Source organism: Capra hircus, chromosome 2, assembly GCF_001704415.2.
Source record: "Capra hircus breed San Clemente chromosome 2, ASM170441v1, whole genome shotgun sequence".
In the NCBI taxonomy this organism is placed as follows: Eukaryota; Metazoa; Chordata; class Mammalia; order Artiodactyla; family Bovidae; genus Capra; species Capra hircus.
Genome location: NC_030809.1, coordinates 124,780,614 through 124,807,950, shown reverse-complemented (window position 1 = coordinate 124,807,950; position 27,337 = coordinate 124,780,614). Strand labels below are relative to the sequence as shown.

Here is a 27,337-nt window from a genome sequence, read left to right as displayed (position 1 = left end):
GGGCCTAGATCTGATAGATAGAGTGCCTGAAGAACTATGGAATGAGGTTCGTGACATTGTACAGGAGACAGGGATCAAGACAATCCCCATGGAAAAGAAATGCAAAAAAAGCAAAATGGCTGTCTGGGGAGGCCTTACAAATAGCTGTGAAAAGAAGAGAGGTGAAAAGCAAAGGAGAAAAGGAAAGATATAAGCATCTGAATGCAGAGTTCCAAAGAAGAGCAAGAAGAGATAAGAAAGCCTTCTTCAGCGATCAATGCAAATAAATCAAGGAAAACAACAGAATGGGAAAGACTAGAGATCTCTTCAAGAAAATTAGAGATACCAAGGGAACATTTCATGCAAAGATGGGCTCGATAAAGGACAGAAATGGCATGGACGTAACAGAAGCAGAAGATATTAAGAAGAGGTGGGAAGAATACACGGAAGAACTGTACAAAAAGATCTTCACGACCCAGATAATCATGATGATGTGATCACTAATCTAGAGCCAGACATCTTGGAATGTGAAGTCAAGTGGGCCTTAGAAAGTATCACTACGAACAAAGCTAGTGGAAGTGATGGGATTCCAATTGACCTGTTTCAAATCCTGAAAGATGATGCTGTGAAAGTGCTGCACTCAATATGCCAGCGAATTTGGAATACTCAGCAGTGGCCACAGGACTGGAAAATGTGTTTTCATTCCAATTTCAAAGAAAGGCAATGCCAACGAATGCTCAAACTACCGCACAATTGCACTCATCTCACATGCTAGTAAAGTAATCCTCAAAATTCTCCAAGCCAGGCTTCAGCAATACATGAACCATGAACTCCCTGATGTTCAAGCTGGTTTTAGCAAAGGCAGAGGAACCAGAGATCAAATTGCCAACATCCGCTGGATCATGGAAAAAGCAAGAGAGTTCCAGAAAACCATCTATTTCTGCTTTGTTGACTATGCCAAAGCCTTTGACTGTGTGGATCACAATAACGGTGGAAAATTCTTCAAGAGATGGGAATACCAGAGCACCTAAACAGCCTCTTGAGAAATATGTATGCAGGTCAGGAAGCAACAGTTAGAACTGGACATGGAACAACAGACTGGTTCCAAAGAGGAAAAGGTGTGCGTCAAGGCTGTATATTGTCACCCTGCTTATTTCACTTATATGCAGAGTACATCATGAGAAACACTGGACTGGAAGAAGCACAAGCTGGAATCAAGATTGCCGGGAGAAATATCAATAACCTCAGATATGCAGGTGACACCACCCTTATGGCAGAAAGTGACAAGGAGCTAAAAAGCCTCTTGATGAAAGTGAAAGAGGAGAGTGAAAAAGTTGGCTTAAAGCTCAACATTCAGAAAACGAAGATCATGGCATCCGGTCCCATCACTTCATGGGAAATAGATGGGGAAACAGTGGAAACAGTGTCAGACTTTATTATGGGGGCCTCCAAAATCACTGCAGATGGTGACTGCAGCCATGAAATTAAAAGACGCTTACTCCTTGGAAGAAAAGTTATGAGCAACCTAGATAGTATATTCAAGAGCAGAGACATTACTTTGCTGACTAAGGTCCGTCTAGTCAAGGCTATGATTTTTCCTGTGGTCATGTATGGATGTGAGAGTTGGACTGTGAAGAAGGCTGAGTGCCAAAGAATTGATGCTTTTGAACTGTGGTGTCGGAGAAGACCCTTGAGGGTCCCTTGGACTGCAAGGAGATCCAACCAGTCCATTCTGAAGGAGATCAACCCTGGGATTTCTTTGGAAGGAATGGTGCTAAAGCTGAAGCTCCAGTACTTTGGCCACCTCATGCGAAGAGTTGACTCATTGGAAAAGACTCTGCTGCTGGGAGGGATTGGGGGTAGGAGAAGAAGGGGACGACTGAGGATGAGATGGCTGGATGGCATCACGGACTCGATGGATGTGAGTCTGCGTGAACTCCGGGAGATGGTGATGGACAGGGAGGCCTGGCATGCTGCGATTCATGGGGTCGCAAAGAGTCGCACACGACTGAACAACTGAACTGAACTGAACTGAATTACTCAATGGTTAATGATCATTTTGTTCTTTGGCCCTGAAGGCCACATGAGTTATAGTTTAACTCCCTTCTTATTCTTTCATTCAAGGCTGAAAGTACAATAAAGCTGGCTTGGATTCAGTTTTGGCACCTTCACTTTGAAGCGTTGTGAGTCCCCTGATCCTCATTTTTCTCTGAATTCTTGTGTCTGATTTCTCATTCTCTCCCATATCCCGCTTTCGAAAACCCTGCTTGTCGAGCTGGTCTCTACAGTTAATATCACTTGATAAAAGGTGAAGAATAAAATATTTCAGTCTAAAAAGAGTTGAAAATGATAAAGCTTGGATGATGGCTTTATTTGTATTTTAAAATATTTTAAAAATATTATCCCCAAATTTTGACTAACACGAATTGTCCCTAGTCATACATTTTAGCTAATTGTTCAAGCTGTGAATGAAACAATCCAATGATTTTAAGAAATCAAAATGGCCAATATCATCTTTTATAAATTAGCTTTATAAAGCAAACTCTAAAATTCCTTAATTACCACATAATGTAAACGATGAAAGGTTTTCTAAATGTCTACTCTAGATCTGCATTTCATTAACTTGCCTCCTCTAAAGAATTCTTCTTGTTTTGGGTAATCATGGTAAATACTGAATACTTTTATCCCTAAATGAATAAAATAATACATCTAATAATTAAAATATTTTGATTTAAATTATTTTCCAAATTTAAAAAAGTTACTCTTTCAAGTAATATTTCAACTTAATGTTTACAAAGGCTCATATAATATGGTATCAGAATTAAACACTTTCTCATGGTTTATCCATTATTATGTAGTTGTTTTAAAATAAACCTATAATGAATTTACTAGATAGTCAAGAATATCTTAATTCTTGTATCTATTGTTGATAAAACTTATTCCTTCATGGTTTTATAAGTCATGTTGGGCAAAGGTTAGAAAAGCATGAGTTTATAAGCAATTAATGTGCAGTTGAAAAATTTAACATGATACATGATATGCTTTTAGACAACTCTAGGATTTAACTTAACCTGGAAATTTATAGACAATAAAAACCATTATATGGTATACTTCTGTACAAAAAGAGCAGATAATCTCAGTGTTTGAAAGTTTAGGATGTAATTAAGAGATGTTAATCTAAATATTTAAACTATAACTCTAACAACTGAGTATGTAAAAAAGTAACAAATAACTTTGAGTACATTATTTCTAATGTCAAAGCATGTTACATTATTGCCAAATTTTTCACATTTTCTGGAAAAAAACACATATTACTAGATAAATACACTTACTATTTAACAATTTGTAGTATTATGTTGGATTATTTTAAGAAACAATTGTTGATGCTGTACCTTACATATTAAATTGAAAACAAATAAAAAATGAAAATGTATTCTTAACTGCCTATTGGGGCACTTTTAAAAAGTGTTTCTGAACTTTAAACTAGGTTTGAAAAATTATACTTAGTAAAGATATAGTTATCAAAACAGTGTGGTATTGGTGAAAAAATAAGACAAATAGATCAATAGAGCATAGGAGAGAATCCAGAAACAGGGCCTCCTGTGCTGTGCTATGCTTGGTTGCCTAGTCATGTCTGACTCTTTGCAACCCCATGGACTGTAGCCCGCCAGGCACCTCTGTCCATGGCATTACTCCAGATAAGAACACAGAGTGGGTTGCCATGCCCTTCTCCAGGGAATCTTCCCAACCCAGGGATTGAACCCAGGTATCCTGCATTGTAGACAGATTCTTTGCCATCTGAGCCACCAGGGAAGCCCCAAAACATAGTCATCTGCTCTTTGACAAAGGGAAGATAGCACTGTGGAACAAAGATAATCTGTTTAATAAATGATGCTGAAACAACTGGACACCCACATGCAAAAAAGAAAACTCCAGAAGCAGACCTTTTATAAAAATTCATCCAAGATAAAACATAGACCTAACCATAAAACACATAAGAGAAAACTCCTAGAAGATAACATAAAAAAAAACCAAGATGATTTCGGTAATGCCTTCTTAGATACAACATCAAAAACACAATTTATGCAATAACTCATTGATAAGCTGAACTTTATTAAAATCAAAAGAGAATTAGAAAGCAAATCACAGACTAGGAGAAAATATTTGTAAAAGACAACACAGCTAATAAATGATTGTTATCAAAAATACACAAATAATTCTTAAAAATCAACAATATGAATACAACCAATCAGGCAAAGAGTTAAATAGACACCCCACCAGAGATATATAGATGGCAGATAAACAAATGAAAGATGCTCTACATCATGTATCATCATAGCAATGCAAACTGAAACAATGAGAGAGAGAGAACCGCATAACCATTAGAATGGCCAAGACCCATAAAATTGACAATACCAAATGGTGGTGAGGATATGGCGTAAAGGGAACTTACATTCGTTGTTGATGTGAATGCAAAATGGAAAAGCCACTTTGGAAGACAGTTTGCTACTTTTCTACAAAATTAAGTATATTCTTACCATAAAATCTAGTAATGAAACACTCCCTATTAATTACTCAAAGAAGTTGAAAACGTACTCAAGGGGAAATCTGCCTACACAAATATATAGCCACTTTTTCATAATTGCTAAAACTTGGAAGTAACAAAGATATCTTTCTGTGAGTGAATGGATAAATAAACTGTAATACTACCAGACAATGGGATATTATTCAATGCTGAAAAGAAATGAGCTATGAAACCATAGAAAGGTATGGAGGAAACATAAATGCAAAGCTAGTGGAGGTGATGGAATTCCAGTGAGCTATTTCAAATCCTAAAAGATGATGCTGTCAAAGTGCTGCACTCAATATGCCAGCAAATTTGGAAAACTCAGCAGTGGCCACAGGACTGGAAAATGTCACTTTTCATTCCAATCCCAAAGAAAGACAATGCCAAAGAATGCTCAAACTGCCGCACAGTTGCACTCAGCTCACACTAGTAAGGTAATGCTCAAAATTCTCCAAGCCAGGCTTCAACAATATGTGAACTGTGAACTTCCAGATGTACAAGCTGGATTTAGAAAAGGCAGAGGAACCAGAGATCAAATTGCCAACATCTTTTGGATCATCGAAAAAGCAAGAGAGTTCCAGAAAAATATCTATTTCTGCTTTATTGACTATGCCAAAGCCTTTGACAGCAAACTTGCAAAATTCTTAAACAGATTGGAATATCAGACCACCTTACCTGCCTTCTGCGAAATCTGTCTGCACGTCAGGAAGCAACAGTTAGACCTGGTCATGGAACAACAGACTGGTTCCAAATCAGGAAAGGAGTACATCAAAGCTGTATATTGTCACCCTGCTTACTTCACTTATATGCAGAGTACATCATGAGAAATGTGGGGCTGGAGGAAGCACAAGTTGGAATCAAGATTACTGGGAGAAACATCAATAATCTCAGATATGCAGATGGCACCACTTTTATGGCAGAAAGAGAAGAAAACTAAAGAGTCTCTTGATGAAAGTGAAAGAGGAGAGTGAAAAGGTTGGATTAAAGCTCAACATTCAAAAAACAAAATCATAGCATCTGATCTCATCACTTCATAGCAAATATATGGGGGAACAGTGGAAACAGAGACAGACTTTATTTTGGGGGGTTCTAAAATCACCGCAGATGGTGCTTGCAGCCATGAAATTAAAAGACACTTACTCCTTGGAAGAAAAGTTATGACCAAACTAGATAGCATATTTAAAAAACAGAGACATTACTTTGCCAACAAAGGTCCATCTAGTCAAAGCTATGGTTTTTCCAGTTGTCATCTATGGATGTAAGAGTTGGACTATAAAGGAAGCTGAGCACCGAAGAATTGATGCTTTTGAACTGTGGTGTTGGAGAAGACTCTTGAGAGTCCCTTGGACTGCACGGAGATCCAACCAGTCCATTCTGAAGGAGATCAGTCCTGAATATTCATTGGAAGAACTGATGCTGAAGCTGAAGCTCTGACACTTTGGCCACCTGATGCAAATAACTGACTCTTTTCAAAAGACCTTGATGGTGGGAAAGATTGAAGACAGGAGGAGAAGGCAACAACAGAGGATGAGATGGTTGGATGAGATCGCCAACTCAATGGACATGCATTTGAGTAAAGTCTGAGCTTGGTGATGGACAGGGAGGCCTGGCATGCTACAGTCCATTGGGTCACAAAGAGTTGAACATGACTGAGCAACTGAAGTAAACTGAACTGAAGTGAAAGAAGATAATCTAAGAAGCTAATCTGAGAAGCCTTCATAATGTGTGATTCCAACTATGTGACATTTTGGAAAAGGCAAAGTTACTGAGGCATTAAAAGGATAAATGGTTGTCAGGATGGAATGAAAGATGAGTATGCAGAGCACAGAGAAATTTTAGGGCAGTGAAAATAATCTATATTATATATAAAGATGAATATGTTATTCACTTTTTTCCAAACTCATAGAATGCACAACACCAATAGTAAACCCTAATGTGAATTATGAACTGTGAGTGTTGATGATATATCAATCCTTAGTAAAAAATGTACCATTCTGATGAGTAACATTGATATAGGGAAGGTACGATGTGCATGGACAGCAATATATGAGAAATCTTCATACTTTCCTCTCAGTTTTACTGTAACTCTAAAACTAATGAAAATAAAGTCTTATAATTATATTTATTCAATTAAAATGAAAAATATTGTCCTAGTTGTGTTAAATCAATGGGTTCATCTATAGTGTTCCTGTTGGTCATTTTCACTTTATAAGGAAAGAATGAAACCATCATTATCAATTACAACTTAGGGAATAGTGAATTAATTATAATGAGAAATAAAACCAGGTGGAATTAAAGTCCCCTTATGATGGCAGGCAAATATTTGAGACAAGAATTCCAGGTTTGTTTTCAAAGAAACATACGAAAAGTAGAAGGTGGAGAAAAAAAATATTCTTACAGCATTTTTCCTTTTGCAATATTTCTCATCTTCTTTCATTCAATCCATACAGCTTTTTGATCAACAAAGAACTATATTAACCTTGTCTTTCTCTGACTCTAGCTACAGGCACACCATGTGGTTTGGCTTCACTAATTATAATGTGAAGGACATTTGATAGAAAATGCCCTTTCGTGTCAAATGCCAATATTCTTTGGAACAGAATCTCAGTAAAAGACAAAATTTGTGTGAAAATGCTGTTTTGATGTCCAAAACAAATGATTATGAAATAAACTGATGAAAAGAATAAATAATTTTCTTCAGATAAAGATGACCTGCTGAGAATTCATGAGTAATTGGTCAAATATTGTTTGTTTGTTCTCTTTATTTCTGTTCTGCCCAGAATTTCAGCAAATTTTTCATCTGTCAGCAGTTTGAGTTCTCCTGGAGGTATTGATTTCAAGTCGTTTTTTATTTTAGGAAAAGCACTGCAGTTTGCCATGTGTTTTGTCAAAGTCATACAATGTATAACTTTGAATTAGTAAGCTTCTAGACAACCAAAAAGGATACTATTCTGCATGTCAATGTAATTATTAATCTTAGGTATACCTTTGAAGATTGTTAGGAAAATGTAAAATCTGGACAGAACAGATAAATAAGAAAAATATTTGTTTCTATCCATTTGATTTCAGTACCTAGATTTTGGGAACAAATAACATGGGAAACTGCCTTAAAATTAGAGAAATAAAATGGACCCCTTTCCTGAAAACAGAGGTCAAGGAAAAAAAAAAAAACCAAAACAATAGGAGGTCCTTGTAGAGGATAATGACTTATAGACATCAGGAATTGTGTCAAATAAATATATTAGATATACGAGAACTCACAAAAAAAATGACTTATATTACTCTATTCCAAAGCTAGTGAAATCTAAAACTGCACTAAATCTTATAAAAGCTCTATCTGCTTTCATTCTCTTTCTTTATTGCTAATATATTCTGCAGGCCATTCAGCTCTAAGAAGTATTTGAACAGCAGAAACTGAACTTACTGTATTTCTACTTAAACCTGCTATAGTCAGGCATTTGTCTTCAAGCATTCCATAAAACTTCTCTTGTCAAGTTTTCCACATTTCCAAATTGAAAAATCAATTAATCATCTCTCTTTGACTCAGGTGTTCATCACTGCTCTTGACTGCCTTGTTTTCCTTTGGCCCCACTGCCACAGTTGTTCAAGCCCCAAAGCTAGGTCCTCTTTATTTTGTCAACTTGTAAATACATACCAAGGACTCATTCTTCTTAGCACGTTTCATCCCTCTCCCTATTTATTCCCTCCTAACCATCAGTTTTATAGTTTTAAACTCTAGATTACTATGTCTAGCGACATAATCATTATCTCCATTTAGATGCTTAGTAGGGATCTCAAACCTGATATACCCACAATGAAATGCCTGACTCTGACCCTACACTATTTTTTGGTTAGGTCCCTGGTGGCTCAGAGGTTAAAGCGTTTGTCTGCAATGCAGGAGACCCGAGTTTGATCCCTGGATTGGAAAGATCCTCTGGAGAAGGAAATGGCAACCCACTCCAGTATTCTTGCCTGGAGAATCCCATGGAGATGGACGGAAGAGCCTGGTAGGCTACAGCCCACGGGGTTGCAAAGAGTCGGACATGACTGAGCGACTTCACTTTCACTTTTCTTCACCACTATTTACTTAAATGTTCTCATAAGAATCTTGAGGGCTTTCTTGAGTTCCTTCTTCCTTTCACACTCAAAATCTAATGCAACAGCATATCTGTCGGCACTTCCTGCTGCTGCTGCCGCTGCCGCTGCTGCTGCTAAGTCGCCGTATTTAATATTCAGATTCTGACCACTCTTCACAGTAAATACCACTATTCCCTAACTTAAGCAACTGCCATCTGTATCCTCAATTGTAGCATTAGCCTCCCACTAGTTTCCTTTCTGGGTTTCCTAAGTGGCTCAGTAGTAAAGAAATCACCTGGCAAGGCAGGAGATGTGACTTTGATACCTGCGTCGGGAAGATCCTCTGTAGAAGGAAATGACAACCCACTCCAGCAGTCTCGCCTGGAGAATCCCATGGACGGAGGAGCTACATGCAGTCCATAGGTCTCAAAGAGTCGGACATATCTGAGCACGCCAGTTCGAGGGTTTCCTTTCTACCACTTTTACTTTTGTTCTCCCAGTTTATTTTACACATAATAACCAGAGGGATTTCTTTTTTTAAAAGCAGATCACACGATCTGACTTTCCAGATGGAAACTTATCATCCTAGAGCTTTAAAAGTATATCCCATAATCTCTACTATGGCCTACCAATTTTTTTTTCTTTTTTAAATTAATTTTATTAGAATATAGTTGATTTACAATTCTGTATTAGTTTTTTCTATACAGAAAGTATTCAGTTGTACATATAGGCTTATGTACCACTCTTTTCAAAGTTCTTTTTCCCATAGAGGTCATTAAAGAGTAATAAGTAGAGGTTATTAGTTATCTATTTCATGTATAGTGGTGTGTATATTTCAGTTCCAATCTCTTAATTTATCCCTCCTTTTCCCTTTGGTAACCATAAATTTGTTTACTACATCTGTGACTCTTTCTATTTTTTAAATAAGTTGATTTGTATCTTTTTTTTTGGATTCCACATATAAGTAATATCATATATTTGTCTTTGTCAGACTTCACTCAGTGTGACAATCTCTAGATCATCAATGTCACAGCAAATAGCCTAACAAAATTTACCTAATCTGGCCCTAAGCATCTTTTCCAAATTCATCTCCTATAGATTTCCTTAGCTTATACTTTTTGCCAGTCACATAACTTCCATTTTTTATTGAAAAAAGCCAAACACAATCATGACCCAGTTTATTTTGGGAAGTATTCATAAGTATATCTCTCTCACTTGTTCACTCACTTTAAATTTCTACTTGACTGTCATCTCCTCAGAGAGGTCTTTACTCATTTACTTATCTAAAATAATAGCTGCACCTCATTTAACTCCTATATTTTTATTTTTCTTCCAAGATGTAAATATCTAAACTTAAATAGTGAGTTTTGAGTCTGCTTCTTGACTCACCAAAATTAAATTCTATGAAAGAAAAATCTTTTCTTTTTCACTATTGGTATTCACCTAGATTAGTTCCACATATCTATGTACAGTTAAGATCTGAACCATTTATGATTTAATCATTGCGTTGTTCCTGTTTTCCCTTGCCAGTTACTTTTATAATTTTAGAAAATACATATAATCAATATAGTTACAATAAATTTATTAGACATATGCATTATATTTACAGCAAATTAAATAAAATCATATATAAATCATATTTCCCCTTCTCTTATCCCCTAATGACAGTCTTAATATTATTGTTCTTACATGAAAGAAAAAGAAAAGATAATTCCCTTAATAGCTATCACAGTGTAAAATTATAAAAGCTCAATTTCAAAATGAAGTTTTCTAAATTATAGCACAGCTTTCATTACAGTGATGCTTTGTGATATATCATGCTACTGATCTGAGAGACATTGCACATACCATAAGTGAGGAGCATTGTAAAAACTCACAGTAAATTTTTCTTTCAATTACTTGAAAAGCCTATAATGTGGGTGTTAATGTCACTCTTGCACTCAAAGTTATGATTTCCAAAACTTGGAAAGTCGAAAGAGTATACAGTATTTTTCAGTTAAATGCTGGTCATTATCTAAGGAACCTTTCAGGAATAATCTGATATCTATAATGGTCATCTTTGTTATTGTTTCCATTGATAAGGCTATTTTAGAACTTATGAAGTTAGTTGTAGAAAATGGAGAGAAATGTCAATTATTATTGTCCATTTAAATGCAAATATATTTTATCCAATAAAAACACAGTTAATTCTTGTCATTTAGAAAAGATAACCCCAATATATTTCATTTTCCTACCAGATATAAACCAGTTTAGATATATTAAAATATTAATATCAGCATTCATGCCTAATTATATAGTATTCAACTATATAGAAAAGCTATATAGTTGTTCTTTAAATGATTCTTTGAACCAGTATTAATTTCTTATTGTTTTTTAAATTAATAAATAAAATATTTAAACCCATCATTTTATATTTTATGATGGTCACAATTTTACTTTTTGAGGGAAAGAAGGTAGCAGATATCCAGAGTTCTATACACATATACATGCATATGTTAATCTATATATGACACTTTCCAAATAAAATTTTTGTAATTTTGCTTGTTGTATTTCTTTGTCTTATCTCTATAAAAACATTGGGGCCAATGATAAGCTAAATAAAAGCTGTGTGGTGTTTTCTTTAAAATATTTTGTCTCAACACTTTTTGACATCATGCCTTATTTCTTTTTATATTTCCCCTTATGTGAATCACATTTAGATTGCAATGTTGATAATAACTTTTATTACAGATTCAAGGGCAAAAGAGTTTCTTTAGCCCACAGAAATACTGGGTAAAAACAAAGTTGGGGTTAACATCTAGCATATTCTCTTTTATCAGGCACCACTTAAGCTTTGAACACACATATTTGTTGATATAAGACAACAGTGACTTATTTTGATATTAAATAAATACACTGATCTGCTGGGAAAAGCAGTTTTAAATATTGTGTAGAGGGTTTTCTTAGCAGATTTTGTGCCATGGATCATGCTTCCCTGGTTTGAAAATATCATGCTGATGATTTGAACTTTACCTTTGGTTGCCCTTGGGGAATATCAATAAGAGATGTCAACTGTTTCCCCATTAATATCCCTGTTTATCCTACAAATACATGCAGTTGTCTCTGAGTACATAGGTGGACTCTTCCAAATAGCTACAAAAACACCAAGGTAACTTTTGAACAGGAGTAAAGATGAGGGGTACTGCACCATATCATATCAAAGTTTCCTAAAGAGTAAAATCTGTATAAAGAAAATGATTTGGGAATTAATATATTTATTTTGATAGATTTTTAAATTAAACATACTTTATATGCATTATAATGCCTATTAGATACAATGCATTTAGTTAGGCATGAAACTAAATATGAAATAACATTAAATAACAGTGACAATGGTTTTCTCATCAACACACACAAAAAAAACCCAAACATATAGACATACATATTTGGGTGTGTATACTTTTAGTATTGTTGTGTTGTTGTTTAGTAACTAAGTCATGTCTGCCTTTTTTGCTGCCCCATGGACTGTAGCCCACCAGGTTCCTCTGTACATGGGATTTCCCAGGCAAGAATACTGGAGTGGGTTGCCATTTCCTCCTCCAGGGGATCTTTCCAATCCAGGGATTGAACCTGCATCTCCTGCGTTGGCAGGCAGATTCTTTACCACTGAGCCACCAAGGAAACCGCACACCTACAGTGATATATATCTATATCTATCTATCTATCTATCTATCTATCTATCTATCTATCTATCTACTTAAATAGAGAAGGAAATGTGTATATATATACAAACATATATGTCTATGACATTGATCTCTATTTGTAAGGCAGCTATTTTTACCTGTAAGGAGCTCTGGACCCCAAGATTTTGACACAATGCTATTTAAAGTTTAAAGCAAAACAGCACAGGTTCAGGTTAACCTCTTGAAAATCTGTGTACCTCATTTTGGGTTTAGGTGCTTATGGTCAGAATACAGATCAGAAAACAGAAAAGCAGAGAATCAACAAACAGAAAAATTGAGCAAAAGACTTGAGAGAGCAACTTGCTGTAGTGGGGCTAGGAGGATAGCAGACTCTATCTTAAAATGGGTTCTGCATACATTCTCCAATAGACGCGCACATAATATTTCTTATGCATTTGCTATTCAACATCTGGGTAGGAGATGGAGATGAAAGGTAGGATATAGGGCGGAGGCTGGGGGAAATTCATGAATAATTTCACTTTACTTAGAGCAAATTTCAGCATTACTTTTATGTGCTAATTATCATAATGCAATGTTAAATAATGGTATCTGGATATATTCCAAGGTACATTTTATGCAGATCTAGCTTTACATAGCATCAACTATTTTTAAGTTGTCTTCAGACAATTTTTTTACATACTAGGAAAATAGATTTTGAATACTCCTGATTGCACTCAGAGAAACGAAGGCAAAGCCATGGTGACACACATAGTGCAGAATAAGGAGGTGTTAAAAAAAAATCCTTCTCTACAATCCTTCTCTACTAGGAACAGAACATCATCACTAGGAAGATGTACTATTTTCAAATAGATTAGATAATATTGAAATTAGAAGGGGAAATATTGGAAAATACAGAGTTAAAATTCCCAGTGATCAGCCTTATGTGTTTTAGAAGGAAAAGATCTACTTAAATGCTTAGAATAAAATAGTGGGAAAATGATTAGAACCTTGTTTTATGGAATATGAAAAGAGTGACTACTATGTGCAAGTCATGGTCATTTGAAAGTTTCTAGCATTCTAAGATAGAATCACAGACAATCTATATTATTTTAGCCTGTTTCTTGTCTTTCTTGGAATAAACACTTCTATTAGAGTTACTATAACGTCTATATAACAATGTTATGATTATCATACATGACATCAGAAGTTGTCTGTCCATAGAGTCAGCACAGTGACACAATAAAATTTCAGCATATGAAGAACTGAGTATACCAGCTTACATAATAACTTGTCTTGGCCAATAATATGACTTCTCCAAAGTTCATATTTTAAAAGAAAAAGGTGCCATAATTTTAGCAACTTGAAAAAGCAGAGATGATCCATATATGCATTAAAATAAGAGCCATTTGTTTCAAAACAGGAAATATTTCCTAGAGATAAGGTTGCAAACATCACCATGTTCTGCTATAAGAAGGTATAATCATAATAAAAACCAATCTTACAAAAATTCAGTGAGTCAAAGATTGCCAGAATTATTCTTTGTCAAAGAGATTTTAATTACTTAGTATAAATAACTATACATATTAATTACTCATAGTGTTACCAACCTCAAATAACCAAGATAGCAAATATTTATATTCCTGGATAAGGGAAGAATGAAGATGAATTGAAATATATACAACTACACTGATAGCTCAGTTGGTAAAGAATCTACCTGCAATGCAGGAGACCTTGGTTCGATTCCTGGGCCGGGAAGATCCACTGGTGAAAGAATAGACCACCCACTCCAGTATTCTTGGGCTTCCCTTGTGGCTCAGCTGGTAAAGAATCTGGCTGCAATGCGGGAGACCGGGGTTCGATCCCTGGGTTGGGAAGATACCCTGGAGAAGAGAAAGGCTACCCACTCCAGTATTCTGGCCTAGAGAATGCCATGGACTATATAGTCCATGGGGTTGCAAAGAGTCAGACACAACAGAGCAACTTTCACTTCTTTCAACTTTCACCATATATATACAAATATATATGTATATAAATATTTTTTGTGTCTCTTTAATAGTTCTTTATTTTGGTGCTAAGTCACTTCAGTTGTGTCTGAATCTCTGAAATCATATGGACCATAGCCTGTCAGGCTCCTCTGTCCATGGGATTCCCCAAGCAAGAATACTGGAGTGGGTTGATTTGTGCAATAGAGAAATTATTCATTCTTACACAAATTATCAATATATTGAAATTGACTTATTTTCAAGATACTATTTGGTGATTTCTAAATGTAATAGTTCATTTTATCCTTAAATATAGGGATGTATGAAATGGAAATCACTGCTTATAAATGTGTGATTTTTTTTTTTTTGGTGCATTTCTCTACTGTATCCTACTTTTTTAAAACTCTTTTTGGCATAATTATATCTCGGTGACATGGAACAGAAACCTTTGCTTAAAGTTGTAGTATTTCTCACCTATCCTGAACATTAACTGACTCAATAGACAGCCAGCAACCTAATAGATAGTGGAAGACAGGAGAGAAAGAGACCGAGCTCCACTAGGGAAAGTGTAGGACAATGGCATTAGTTCAGATACTAGAAATAAGTATTTTATCCAGTCTGGCACAGACTCAAGAAAGGACAAAACTCTCAGTTTAATTCTATTCAAATCATGGCTTTGAATACGACATGTCAAGACAGTACAAATGAAGATGAAGACATATGTATGTCCTTCTCTTGGGGCAGTCATTTTGGGCAGTGAAGAGGCTCTGTAGAAGGAACTTTAAAATTTTTCCTTTGTTCTGATACTCCAAATGGTTAAAAATAAGTGCAGTTATATTGAAAACACCCCACAGGAAGAATTCCAGGAGGGATGTGTGAAAGGATTGAATCATGAATTGCTTTATCTATTATCTTATATCTACTTACTAACCTTTCAACATTATTTTGCAAGCAAAAATTGACACCCAAATATCAAGAAGTGATTTTTTCCCTCAAGTGTCACATTACCGAACAGAAACTTAAATGATTAGTAAACGTTCAGACTTGAGAACAAAGCAGCTCCATTTTTATAGCATTCTTAAGTCCCTGCAGGACACTGAATTCCAACAACCTGGCCTGACAGTGACTTCCTCTGGAGCAAAATGAAACAGCAGGCCATAAAGCAGAGAATCTTGACTTGCTGGCTGAAGGTCACTTCGAAGCCTTTTGGGAGATATTTCAACCACACTAAAACCGGTAAAGTAAAAATCAAAATGTTTGAGGGGCAGCAGCAATAGGGCAATCATTCCCTTTTCTATCTTTTCATAGAATCAGCGTGACAAATCTCTTACAGTGAAAATAACTCTGAATTGCCCACAGCCGCCAGGTGAGAAGACAGACAGTATAGCTTTGGTTTCGGGCAGATGAACAGGTAAAAGGGTTTATAGGAAAACGTTTCTTTTTTTACCTGTTAGTGTGTTTTACACTTAAACAAACAAAAAAAAAAACTCAATGACTAGAATTCAGAATAACAACGTCAGTGAAAATATTCTAATAATCTTTTTACATGAGAGAATCACTTAGAAAAATGTGGAAGTGAGAAAGGAGTATGTATGATTATTTATGACAAACACATGTTTTAACTATGTGTTGTATTTGATACAGAATCCTCAAAATTTAGATCCAGAAAGGCCAATGAAGTCATCTGGTTTGAACTCTCTGTATAGAGATGCAGAAATGGAGGCTTGGCATGATTTAAAAAAGGTAAAAAACTTTGTCCTTACCAGAAGTTCATGATGGAGCTTGTCTGGCCTCCTGACTCTTAAGTGCACTTGCTACATAATCAAACATATGTTTATATAATTTCCTCAAGCATAAAATGTACATCTAAGTATGTATCCTTTTAGACTTTTTAAAAAGTTCTGTTTGACATTGCCGAGTTTGGGTAAATATATAACTAACATGAAGGATCAGGCTTCCTATGGCATTTCCTTTAAACTTTCATCTTTCCAAAATGTAGCCAAAAATGTTACTACTGTTCAATAAACAAGTCTATTGTAATCATGTTATTTATTATTTAAATAAGGACTTTATGAAAAATTAAACTAGGATGACAGATATAAAGTGAGACAGTCCTAGGATAATGGGATGCTAACTGTCCTTAATCACTATATTTTCTGTTATGAAAAACTAATTTCTATGTTTTTAAAATAATAAATGAACTATTATTTTGTTTGTTTATGTAGCTTAAAATAATGATTTGCATTGAACTGTCACCTATCGGTATATAATTAGGTTTTATGTATGCTAATAAAATCCTGTGCTTCTCTGAGCATTCAATAAAAACATAAATATAATTTAAAATGTGTGCACTTTATACATTAATATTAAGGTGTGTTCTGGTCAAATGATAATAAGAAAGAGCAATGGAAATGTATCTCTACCTTATTTATCTTTTCCTGGAAAACTCTGATACTGTTCGAGGTTTAACAAAGAAGAAGATTCTGATAAATTACTAAAGGAGATCTGTGCTTATTTAAAAAAAAAAAAAGGTGAAATATTTAAATGGCACCTGGAAAAGCTAACAATAACTTCAATTATAATTCTCTATTTAATACTGGATGATTTCATTGCAATTAAAACAGTTCTGTAAATATGATAGAATAATTTCAGAGACTTTAATAACATAATATTTGTTTGACTATGATATTTCTTTTTTAAATGATTTAGCCTGTAGTATTTCATATGTGCAATTATATGAAACATAATACTAAGTTGAATAATAATGATCCCATTATTCAGTTTAAGAATTAGAACTTGTTAATACTTAATATACTCATGTGGATCACAGTAAACTGTGGAAAATTCTGAAGGAGATGGGAATAACAGACCATCTGACCTGTCTCTTGAGAAACTTGTATGCAGGTCAGGAAGCAACAGTTAGAACTGGACATGGAACAACATACTGGTTCCAAATAGGAAAAGGAGTACGTCAAGGCTGTATACTGTCACTCTGCTTATTTAACTTATATGCAGAGTACATCATGAGAAACGCTGGGCTGGAGGAAGCACAAGCTGGAATCAAGATTGCTGGGAGAAATATCAATAACCTCAGATATGCAGATGATGCCACATTTATGGCAGAAAGTGAAGAAGAACTAAAGAGCTGAAAGTGAAAGAGGAGAGTGAAAAAGTTGGCTTAAAGCTCATATTTAGAACAATAAGATCATGGCATCCGGTCCCATCACTTCAATGCAAATAGATGGGGAAACAGTGGAAAGAGTGTCAGATTTTATTTTGGGGAACTCCAAAAATCACTGCAGATGGTGATTGCAGCCATGAAATTAAAAGAAGCTTACTCCTTGGAAGGAAAGTTATGACCAACCTAGACAGCATATTAAAAAGCAGAGACCTTACTTTGCCAACAAAGCTCTGTCTAGTCAAGGCTATGGTTTTTCCAGTGGTCATGTATGGATGTGAGAGTTGGACTATAAAAAAAATTGAGGACCGAAGAATTTATGCTTTTGAACTTTGTTGTTGGAGAAGACTCTTGAGAGTGCCTTGGACTGCAAGGAGATCCAACCAGTCCATCTTAAAGGAGATTAGTCCTGGGTGTTTATTGGAAGGACTGATGTTGAAGCTGAAACTCCAATACTTTGTTCACATGATGCAAAGAGCTGACTCATTGGAAAGGACCCTGATGCTGGGAAAGATTGAGGGCAGGAGGTGAGGGGGACAACAGAGGATAAGATGGTTGGATGCCATCACTGACTCAACGGACATGGGTTTGGGTGGACTCCAGGAGTTGGTGATGGACAGGGAAGCCTGGCATGCTGCGGTTCATGGAGTCTCAGAGAGTCAGACACGACTGAGTAACTGAACTGAACTGAATCCTTTGGAATCCTCATAACTCTTTAAAGGAAACACCATCCTGAGTTTCATAGTCACCATTTCCCATTTCCTGAAGAGGAATAAATCACATTTATAATCTTAAAAATAATGACATCAAGTTTTGCTTTTTCTCTGGATAAAATAAAAAGTCTGTAGTCTTTCGCATTGTTTTGTTCAACCAATATTACATGCGTAAGTTTGTTTCACATTTTATTTTCTATAGTTAATTTATTTGTGCTGCAGAATAACTTTGCATTGCATGAATATATCACAATTTATTTAGAAATTTTGTAGTCCACTTATATTATTATTATCATTAATAAGAGGCTTTTTGTTTCAGTATGTTAATACAAATTTGAAAGATTGTTTTCCTGAGCGGCCAAGTCAATCCACACTTTCACAAATGATGTGCAAGATTTTCCACTGATATACATCATTACTTGATATCATCAAACTTACTGTATCAAATTTGGTGGGTGCAAAATTATTCCTCATGTTGAACATCTTATAATATATTTGTGGTCTTAAGTTTTTCTTTTTTTGCAAATTTCCCCCCTATTTTGGTCCAGTTTTTTCTGGGTTGTTTTCATTTTTCTTATGCATTCATATTTTTAATAAGATTTGAATGCCAAGTTTTTCTTAGTATGTATATTACAAATATATTTTCCCAATTTCTTTTATGAAAATTTCTTATAATAAAAGATTTCAGCATCATTAAACTTATCTTTCCTACAAATTTTGTGCTTCAATGCCTTACTTAATATATACTTGTAAACTGCTCTGAAGTGATAAAAATATTTTCAACACTGTTCTAAATTTTAAGGTTTTATTTGTATTTTTACCTCTTTAATTCACTGACGTTAATTTTGCTTGTTATATGAAGAAGGAATCAATCTCTTTTTAAGGAAATATAATGAATCACCAAATACTATTTTATGAAAAGTACGTATTTTTAACAACCAGAGTGCTCCCTGCCTTTGTTATTTAACAAATTTCCAAAAATAAATGGATTTTTGTATCACAGCTTTAGATTCTGTTCCATTAATCAATCCTTCCATCTCCATACCAATAGAGATGTATATAATCTTGGTATCCAAGACAAGTCTTCCCAATTTTAGTTGATTTTTTAGGATTTTTTTCATTCTTACATATAAATTGCACAGTTTGTAAAATTCAGTATTAAAAAATTGAGGTTTTGATTAGAGCTTCTGAAGTTTGATTATGATCCCTTAGTTTATAATCACATTCAGTGGACGGTCTATTTTAATTTTTTTTTTTCAAGGGTTTTATATATGTTTCAATCAAGAACTATGGGAAGTATTCATTTTCATTCAAAAGTCTTAGTCAAAGTTTACCAACTGCTGTCCATGGTTCATTTCCAGAGTACAAAGCTTAGAGTGGGAGTTTCTCTTCATTGAGTTTCACATTTAGTAGGTTAGTATTACTATATGCCCAGGTTTTAGCCAGTAGCTTCCCTGTCAGCAATCCCCCACCTTGTGGTGGTGGAATAAGTCTTTAGAGGTACCATCTTTCCTAGAAACTCAGCAATTCAATAAAAATTTTATACTGTAGAGGATCTATTTGTTTTATGTATAAGAGTACAAGAGTCCGTTGGAGCATTTTGTGTGTTATCCTATTGAAACTGAAACCTCTGAGGTAGTTCTAAAGTATTACTTGCCTTTGATAATTTTCTCACATAAAAAATACAATACAAATCCAAAATACATTGATAGCAAAAAAGCTTTATATATAGGAAAACTTTAGAGGAAATACACAATATATGCTATTTAAGTTGTTGATATAATCAGTAACATTATTTTTATAAAGGAAAAATACTCATAAATAAGGAAGAGTTCAAAATACTCATCCAATTTACAAGTCATTTCACCCTCCTATATAATATTCTCCTTACAATTAGTTTCATCTAAGTATAAATCTATCAATAATTAATTTTTTTCTTTTGAAACTCTTACCTACCTCAAAGCAGTGGTAGTACAAAACCTCAAAAGGAATTTGAGTTGAGTCTTTTTTACATTTATTTATATGGTAAGTGTTGATTCGGTGTGTAAACTGTACAAAATGCTGCAATAAATGCTGCGAAGAAGGAATATATAAGGGAAACAATCCTTGCCATTAAAAGGTAGCAATCCAAAGGCTTTCAAGTTTTAAGGTAAAGAGAAAAAATATTTCAAAAATGAACTCTAATTCATGAGCTACTGTGATCATCTCCACATGCTCGTGCCTCTTCCTCTTTTTAACTCCCGGGCTAGCGAGTCTTAGTGATAAGTGCACAAGAGAAAGCCTGCAAGTTATCCAAAGAGTATGTTGATGAGACAAACAGACTTTCTATGAAGCTTAGAATTTGAATGCAAAACATCCTGCCATAACATTAATTTGCAAATCAATATACTTAGAGCAGGCACAAAAGCTCTGAGGTCAAGATTATCTGCCTATGTTTCAGACTCTGTTAACCTTTATGAAGTAAAAATAGATCCTTTGGGGAAGTCTATATAAAGAAAAGTCTCAAAGGCGAACTATCAGTGTCCCAAACATTTTAGGGGAAATGAAATTTTGGTAAGTCGTATAATAAAAACTAATTTAATGTTTACTATTCTTTTAAACTTTGAAAAGTGTGTTAATACGATTCTCTCATTTATTCTTCCTAAGAATGAACAATCGAGTTAACTGAGGCTTTGTTTATTTCACTCAAGGCAGTGAGTGGCAGGGCTAGGGCTCATTCTACCAGTAATCCCTCTCCCTTTCACCTTGCATCAGGTGGCCCTGCAGAAACATCTCTGGAGGAAGAGAATGTATCACATGTGAGGTCTCTTTGTCTGTTTCTAATTCTATTGAAGAAGTGTCCTAGTCATGTGTAGCTTTTCTTACCTGAAAGTTAAGTTACATGGACCTTGAGCATAAATATTTCTCATGTGGGTGTTTTCTACAATAGGAGATCAAAAATGTTGCTTTGCCACTGAAACAGGTAAATATTTTACTAAGAGGTTTTTTGTTTTTGTTTTTTTGCTTTTTAGGTCACAATTAATAGTAAGTATTAGACTAGGGTTTGGTTTTGGGGTTCCCTTTTTTTTTTTTTTTAGTTTTTTATTTTTTAAATTTTAAAATCTTTAATTCTTACATGCGTTCCCAAACATGAACCCCCCTCCCACCTCCCTCCCCATAACATCTCCCTGGGGTTCCCTTTTAAGTTCATTTATTAATAGCAAACTGAAGTATCTCTCTGAATCGAAGCAAAGGATCTGCATATAAGTTACTGGAAAGACTGTTTTTTTTTTTTTTTTTTTTTTTTTCTGAATGCCTTTCAAAATCAAAACTGCTATTTCCATACTAAGTTTCCTTCACTTGTCACATGGCCACACAGATCTCATTTTCTGTGTGCTTGTTTTGTTCTTTCTTTAAGCAAAGCAGTGTTTTCAATTTTTCAATGCATTTAGCCATAGCATAGGATTACATTTTTCAAGTGTGAGGTCCAGTCATAATCAAAGAAGAGAAAGATTTTTTGTTTTGTTTTATCTTGATTGCAGTTTTCAAAGGAAAAAAACTCTGAATTGCTCATCCCTAAATTTCATTCCCCTCTACTCAATTTGAAGTGGCCAAGGTTTGGGAATCATGCGGTCAAAACAGAGCTAGCTGTGATGGGATGAGGTCTCTGTTCAGAAAAGACAGTGCATTCTCTAGGAAGACTGTCTCAAACATGTACCACTATCGTATGGGGAAGGGATACAATCATCACATAGATTTTAAGTATTTTCTGCTACTGATACATAACTTTACGTTAAATCAATCAGTTAAGTTTCTGCTATCTGCCAGAATTCATGGTCATTTAGATAGTCTGTCTCTAGAGCCTTATGTCCCTGAGAAGTATCAAGTGATTGGACCTTCAAAAGAACAAACCAGATTTATTCTGAATTACCTTATCTGTGTACACTGTATGGTATCTTAACTTCATTAAGAATACGGAGCTGGAAAGGTCCTCATGATAATCTAAGTGAATTTGATTTTCCAGACAACAACATGTGGCTGAATGAAGTATTCTTTGGCAAAGGATTTAATACATAGTCGGTAAGATATTCTTAAAATACAGGTATACATAAACACATACATTCCGAAATACCTAGTTTATACCATGAAACATACACGTTTGCTCTTAATTGCTAACATCAGATGTTAATTCATGAATGAAGCCAAAAAGAATTTATAAACACATTTCAATACCCTGCTAATAATATAACACTGTATCTTTGTACTCTTGTAAGGAATACTGAAAGATATTAGGAAAAATCAGAGGAATAACTGCTTTCAATTTACCACATCAGGAACCATGTTCCAGAATCGTTTTATAAAACAAATGCAAGTTACAGTAGAATGAAATCCATGCTATTTCCTGATGGATTTTAATGTTCAAATCAAGCAATGATATACTTATATGTATGCATTTTTATATAAGAAGAGGAATGATATTTCCATCAAAACCTTTTCCTTAACTAGCGTGCCAGTGGATCAACTAGCAGGGAAAGAAAGACAAGGGCAGCTCATTAACTTTAGTCTGCATTAATTAGTGACATATGTAAATAGAGGCTAATGTTCTCCCTGCAATAGTTTCCCCAAGCACGGTTTTGTTGGTATGAGAAAACAGAATTGACAACAACAGAAAATACATGTCGTTGGTCCGTAAGCACTTAATGTAATCATTTCCCCCTATGCTTTTCACACTTACAATAAATGTTAATGGAAAGTTACTGCAAATTCAAGGGTCAAAATGTACTTTTTATTAATACCAAAATGACATTTGGATGATATTTGTGAATGATAGCTAAAAAGGAAAGTATTTTTAAGTTGACAACTAAGCCCACTGTATCATATCAAGTAAGCTAACCAACGTATGCTATTGCATTGATAGAAGCAAAGCATATGAGGAGAATAGAATCTATATTATGAATGTCATTTCTGATGTCACTATCTATTTTAAACTAAACTTTACACATAGAGTGTTGAAAAAACAACAACAACAACAAAAACCCTTTGATTCTCTATCAATAGGGATATGATTAAAACGGCCCTGCATGGAGAACCTGAATCTGATTTTGCAGGAGACTCAGAGCCATTTCTAGAAACATAGTCCCCAAGGGCAGAGCCAGCTCTGCAGCCACCATTCCCGTCTGTTCTTGATGTACACTATCAATATGCTCCCCCAGTCAAAACTGACTTCCCTCACCCTGTTGTTTTTATATATTCATTTTTGGTAATATTGTTTCATTTCACATTGTTAATGGTATTCTGTACTTTGTTTTTTAAACTTAAGTAATAAAATATACTTTCTTTCCATTAAAAAATAGAGAAATGGAATAGTATTAAAATAAACTAAATCATATACTTATTATGTATTTATTTAACTAGTAACCCTAGATTGCTTTTAACCATAGTGAAACTTCTTTCGTTTGTTAATGGTAGCTTAAATGAGAAATGCCTTCTCTAAAGAATTATAAATAAATTCATTTATATTTGATAAATGTCTTTAGCTGATTGACATATTTAGAAATTAATAAATTTTAAATTATTTAAAGGATCACCACCTGAAGAATACAGTTTTCAAACTACTGTCAATCACTAAAAGGCAATTGAATGGCATTTCTTTACATCGGTTATTTATTTCAGACTTTAGTTTTGATGGTTGTTCTTTTTTTTTTTTTAATGTCTTTTATGTAAGTCATTAAATTATCACCCCAGACTGGCATCTTTAAAAATTGCATAGCAAGATAAATATATTATAGTCATACAGTCTACATAATTCAAATTATTACAAAAGTTCAGGAATATTAGAGGTTTTTTGGCACCTCTTTCTTACCTGCTTGTGAGCGTGGTCATACGAATTAATGTGATTGTCAAATTCCTGATGCTTGTAGTACTGCTTGTCACAGAGTTCACAGTAAAAATTGGCCTTCAGATCTTCCAGTGCTTTGGCTATGGTGTTCTCCTTCTCAGCATAATCCTGGAAAATAAAATTTTGAAGAAGGAAGCAATTAGTTTTCCTTTGAGGTTCCTTCCTTCTGACAGTTGACAGCTTAGTATAGTCATTAGAATTAAAAATCATATCACAAAGAGATATATAAAGCAAATCCCAGCAAAGCAAATTAGAATAAATTATCAGTTATAGAAAATTAAAGATTAACAGGAGAAATAAAAATAAATAATAGAAAGAATATAGAAATATGGAGAAGAAAAACAAATCACAGAAGAAATAGAAGCCCTTGCTTAACAAGTTCCTATGCCATGTTAGCACAGAAGAAATATGAAACTCATATAACTGTTAATTTAACTGTCAATTTATAGCTAAACTATGTTTAGTTAACATAAAACTTCTAAATTCTGAACATCTAAAATATGTCCTCCATATTCGTGTGCAAATATTCAAGCTTGGTATTTTTGTTTGGTTCCCTAAATATCTGTACAGCAACTTATTCATCCCAAGTAGATTTCATTTGACTAATGTTTTCATCTTGACCCACATCTGTTTAGGTTGCACTTTTAAAATTCACTAGTCTTTGGAAAATGAAAATCATTCCCGCAAGCTATTTACCTAAATTGAAAAGAATTAAACTGTATAAACAGATTGCTTTCATCATGCTGATGGTAAATAAAGATCACTATACAATCAAACTCCTGAAAATATGAAAAATGCAGTGCGTTATCATAGCTTTCATTTACAAAGCATAAAACAGGAAAATGTTTGTAGCACTTAGGTTTTCTTAAATCTAAATTTAATTGCTATTTCATGCTTCCTTAAATGTTAATGATGTCAGACATGAATAAACATTGCATGTTGAAACACTGTCCAAGTCTTCCACTTAAGTACTGATATAAAGAAGACCTACACTTCAATCCCTACCATAGAATATATTTGTTTCTACTTTACAGATTGTCTCATGTTCAATTTATTTAAATTCAAAACAACTATACATTCAAGCCTCTTATGTACTACACTCCCTCAGGCACTAGGATGTGGAGATGAAATGACACAATCTTTTCTACGTCAATGGCAGCAATCCTCTCACTAAATATACAGGATAGAAAAACTCATAGTTTGAATATTTAAATTCTACAAAATTTGAAGGTGATTTACTAATTGTAATTTCACGAGTGATTAATATGTTTGTTACCTTATTGTGCTATATATTTGTATATGCATCATTTCATAGTATTCACCATCATTCATAGATGTAACTTGTAGTATGTCTTGTAGCAATGCGTAATACATCTGCCATAATCTGTATATACATAGTCCTCTTTCTTACTTTAAAAACAGTGATTTGTCATTATGTTTGATTAATTTCATCAACTTCACAGCAAGAGGTAATAAATTGCAAAATCACTCAAATTGTTCATATATGAGTTGTCAATTTGAATAATTTACCATTTTGCAGCAGATTTCAGAAATATTCTCCATTACTCTTTCGACTGCATCCAATATGACTTTTTTTAAGTTAGTTTAAAATGATGAAAATGACTCATACTGATCTAAACTGCTTACTGAATTTTTACAAAATCTTCAAAATAATACTTTGTGGATCATCCAATTTAAATGAAACAAAAATTAAGTACCATGATTTCATGGCAAAAGTGTGCAATGCAGAGATAAAATTCTAATCAATATGAGTTGCATTAATATTATAATGGCAACAGTCTGGTTCAAAGCAGAATTAACTTTCAAAACAATATTTTTGAACAGCAATTTCTGTGCAAACTAGTTGATTTTCTTTATTAATCATAATTACAGTTAAGCTACTTCCTCTCTCTAAACTTTTGGTTATTTCTTATTATGGTGTTGTTTTCTTCCTTCCTAAGACTGATCTTTTTCCAGAGAAGCAATAATTTTTCTTAATTTTTCTTTTCTCAAAAGTGGGCAATTTTTGAGTAAAGCAAACCGAGATTCTTAGGTTAAATTGCATTCTTCAAGAGTATAAGCCTTAGCCTCAATTTAAAAGAGGAAAACAAATCTAAAAATAATAGTCAAGATTTATTCAGTACTTTTTTAGGACTCATTCAATCATGATTAAAATGATAAAAATGTGCATTCTAGACATTTCCTCATTTTACATGTGAGAGTACTAAAGCAAAGGGAAGTTAAATATCTAGCTTAATTATATATAACAAGTAAATGTGCAGCTAATATTTGAGCACAAATAATTTGATCCATAGCACTTCATTATGTTTAAGCTTTTAAGCAGAAAATAAAATAGAGAGAACAATATAAGAGCTCCCATATACCCATCACTTGGCTTCAACAATTATCTTTAACTTAGGGCCAATCTTGTTTCATTTTATCCACTCCTACCTCATATCCTTTCCCCTGCCTCAGATAATTTTTAAAGACAGTCCTAAATTCATATTATGTTATCTGTTAATCTTTCAGTGTGTATCTCTAAAATAGAAGATTATTTTTTAAAAATCAGAAAACCAGTATCAGACCTAAAAACGAACAAATAAACTACATTCAATTCTTACTATCATGAAATAGCCAGTTAGTTTGTTCACATAACTGCAATTGTCTAATATTTTTAAAACAGTTTGTTCAAAACAAGATTCAAACATACATTACCTTCATCTGATATGATTCTTAGTCTCTTTCATGCTATAGGTCCTGCCATTCTTTGTTTTATTCCTCATGGTATTTTAGTTTTCAGATTTTTTTTTATTATACCTTACATTTTGTAAAACGTTCAGAACTATAGAAACATTACAAGAAGATGACAATAAACTTTTATAAGGCCTTCTCTTTAATAAAATCATTGTTAATATTTTGGCATGTGTTTGTTCTCTTGCTTTATCTCTATACCTTCCTCTAAGATATTAAAAGCAACATGGCATAACTGAAGTTAAGGTTGCAAACAGTTTCATAGTAAGAAATATTTTTAGGCTAGAACTTTCAACTTGATATAAACTGCAGGAAGAAGTCAGGGCTGTGTCTTATAAAACATCAGTAGAATAGAATGACTGGTTATTGCATATGTCATAAGGGAAAAGAGTCATATGTACTTTCACTGATTATACATTTTTTAAAATATATGTAAACTGATGGATCCTGAAAGATGAAGAAAAGGTAGCTGCTGTGTGTGCAAACAGGGAGAAGGAACACGGGGAACAAGGCTTCCAGTATCTAGAAAAAAAATTTAAGTATGTATGTA

The 27,337-nt window shown here is 34.1% G+C and overlaps 1 protein-coding gene across 1 annotated transcript in view; it reads right to left on the bottom strand.

Annotated features, from left to right (window-relative positions):
* The window catches only part of ZNF804A (zinc finger protein 804A), a 353,354-nt gene that overhangs the window by 46,276 nt on the left and 279,741 nt on the right, over positions 1–27,337 (bottom strand). Inside the window, exon 2 of the mRNA XM_005675882.2 lies at positions 24,001–24,144. Within this exon, the coding sequence (XP_005675939.2) occupies positions 24,001–24,144 (144 nt within the window). The remainder of the gene's footprint in view (positions 1–24,000; positions 24,145–27,337) is intronic.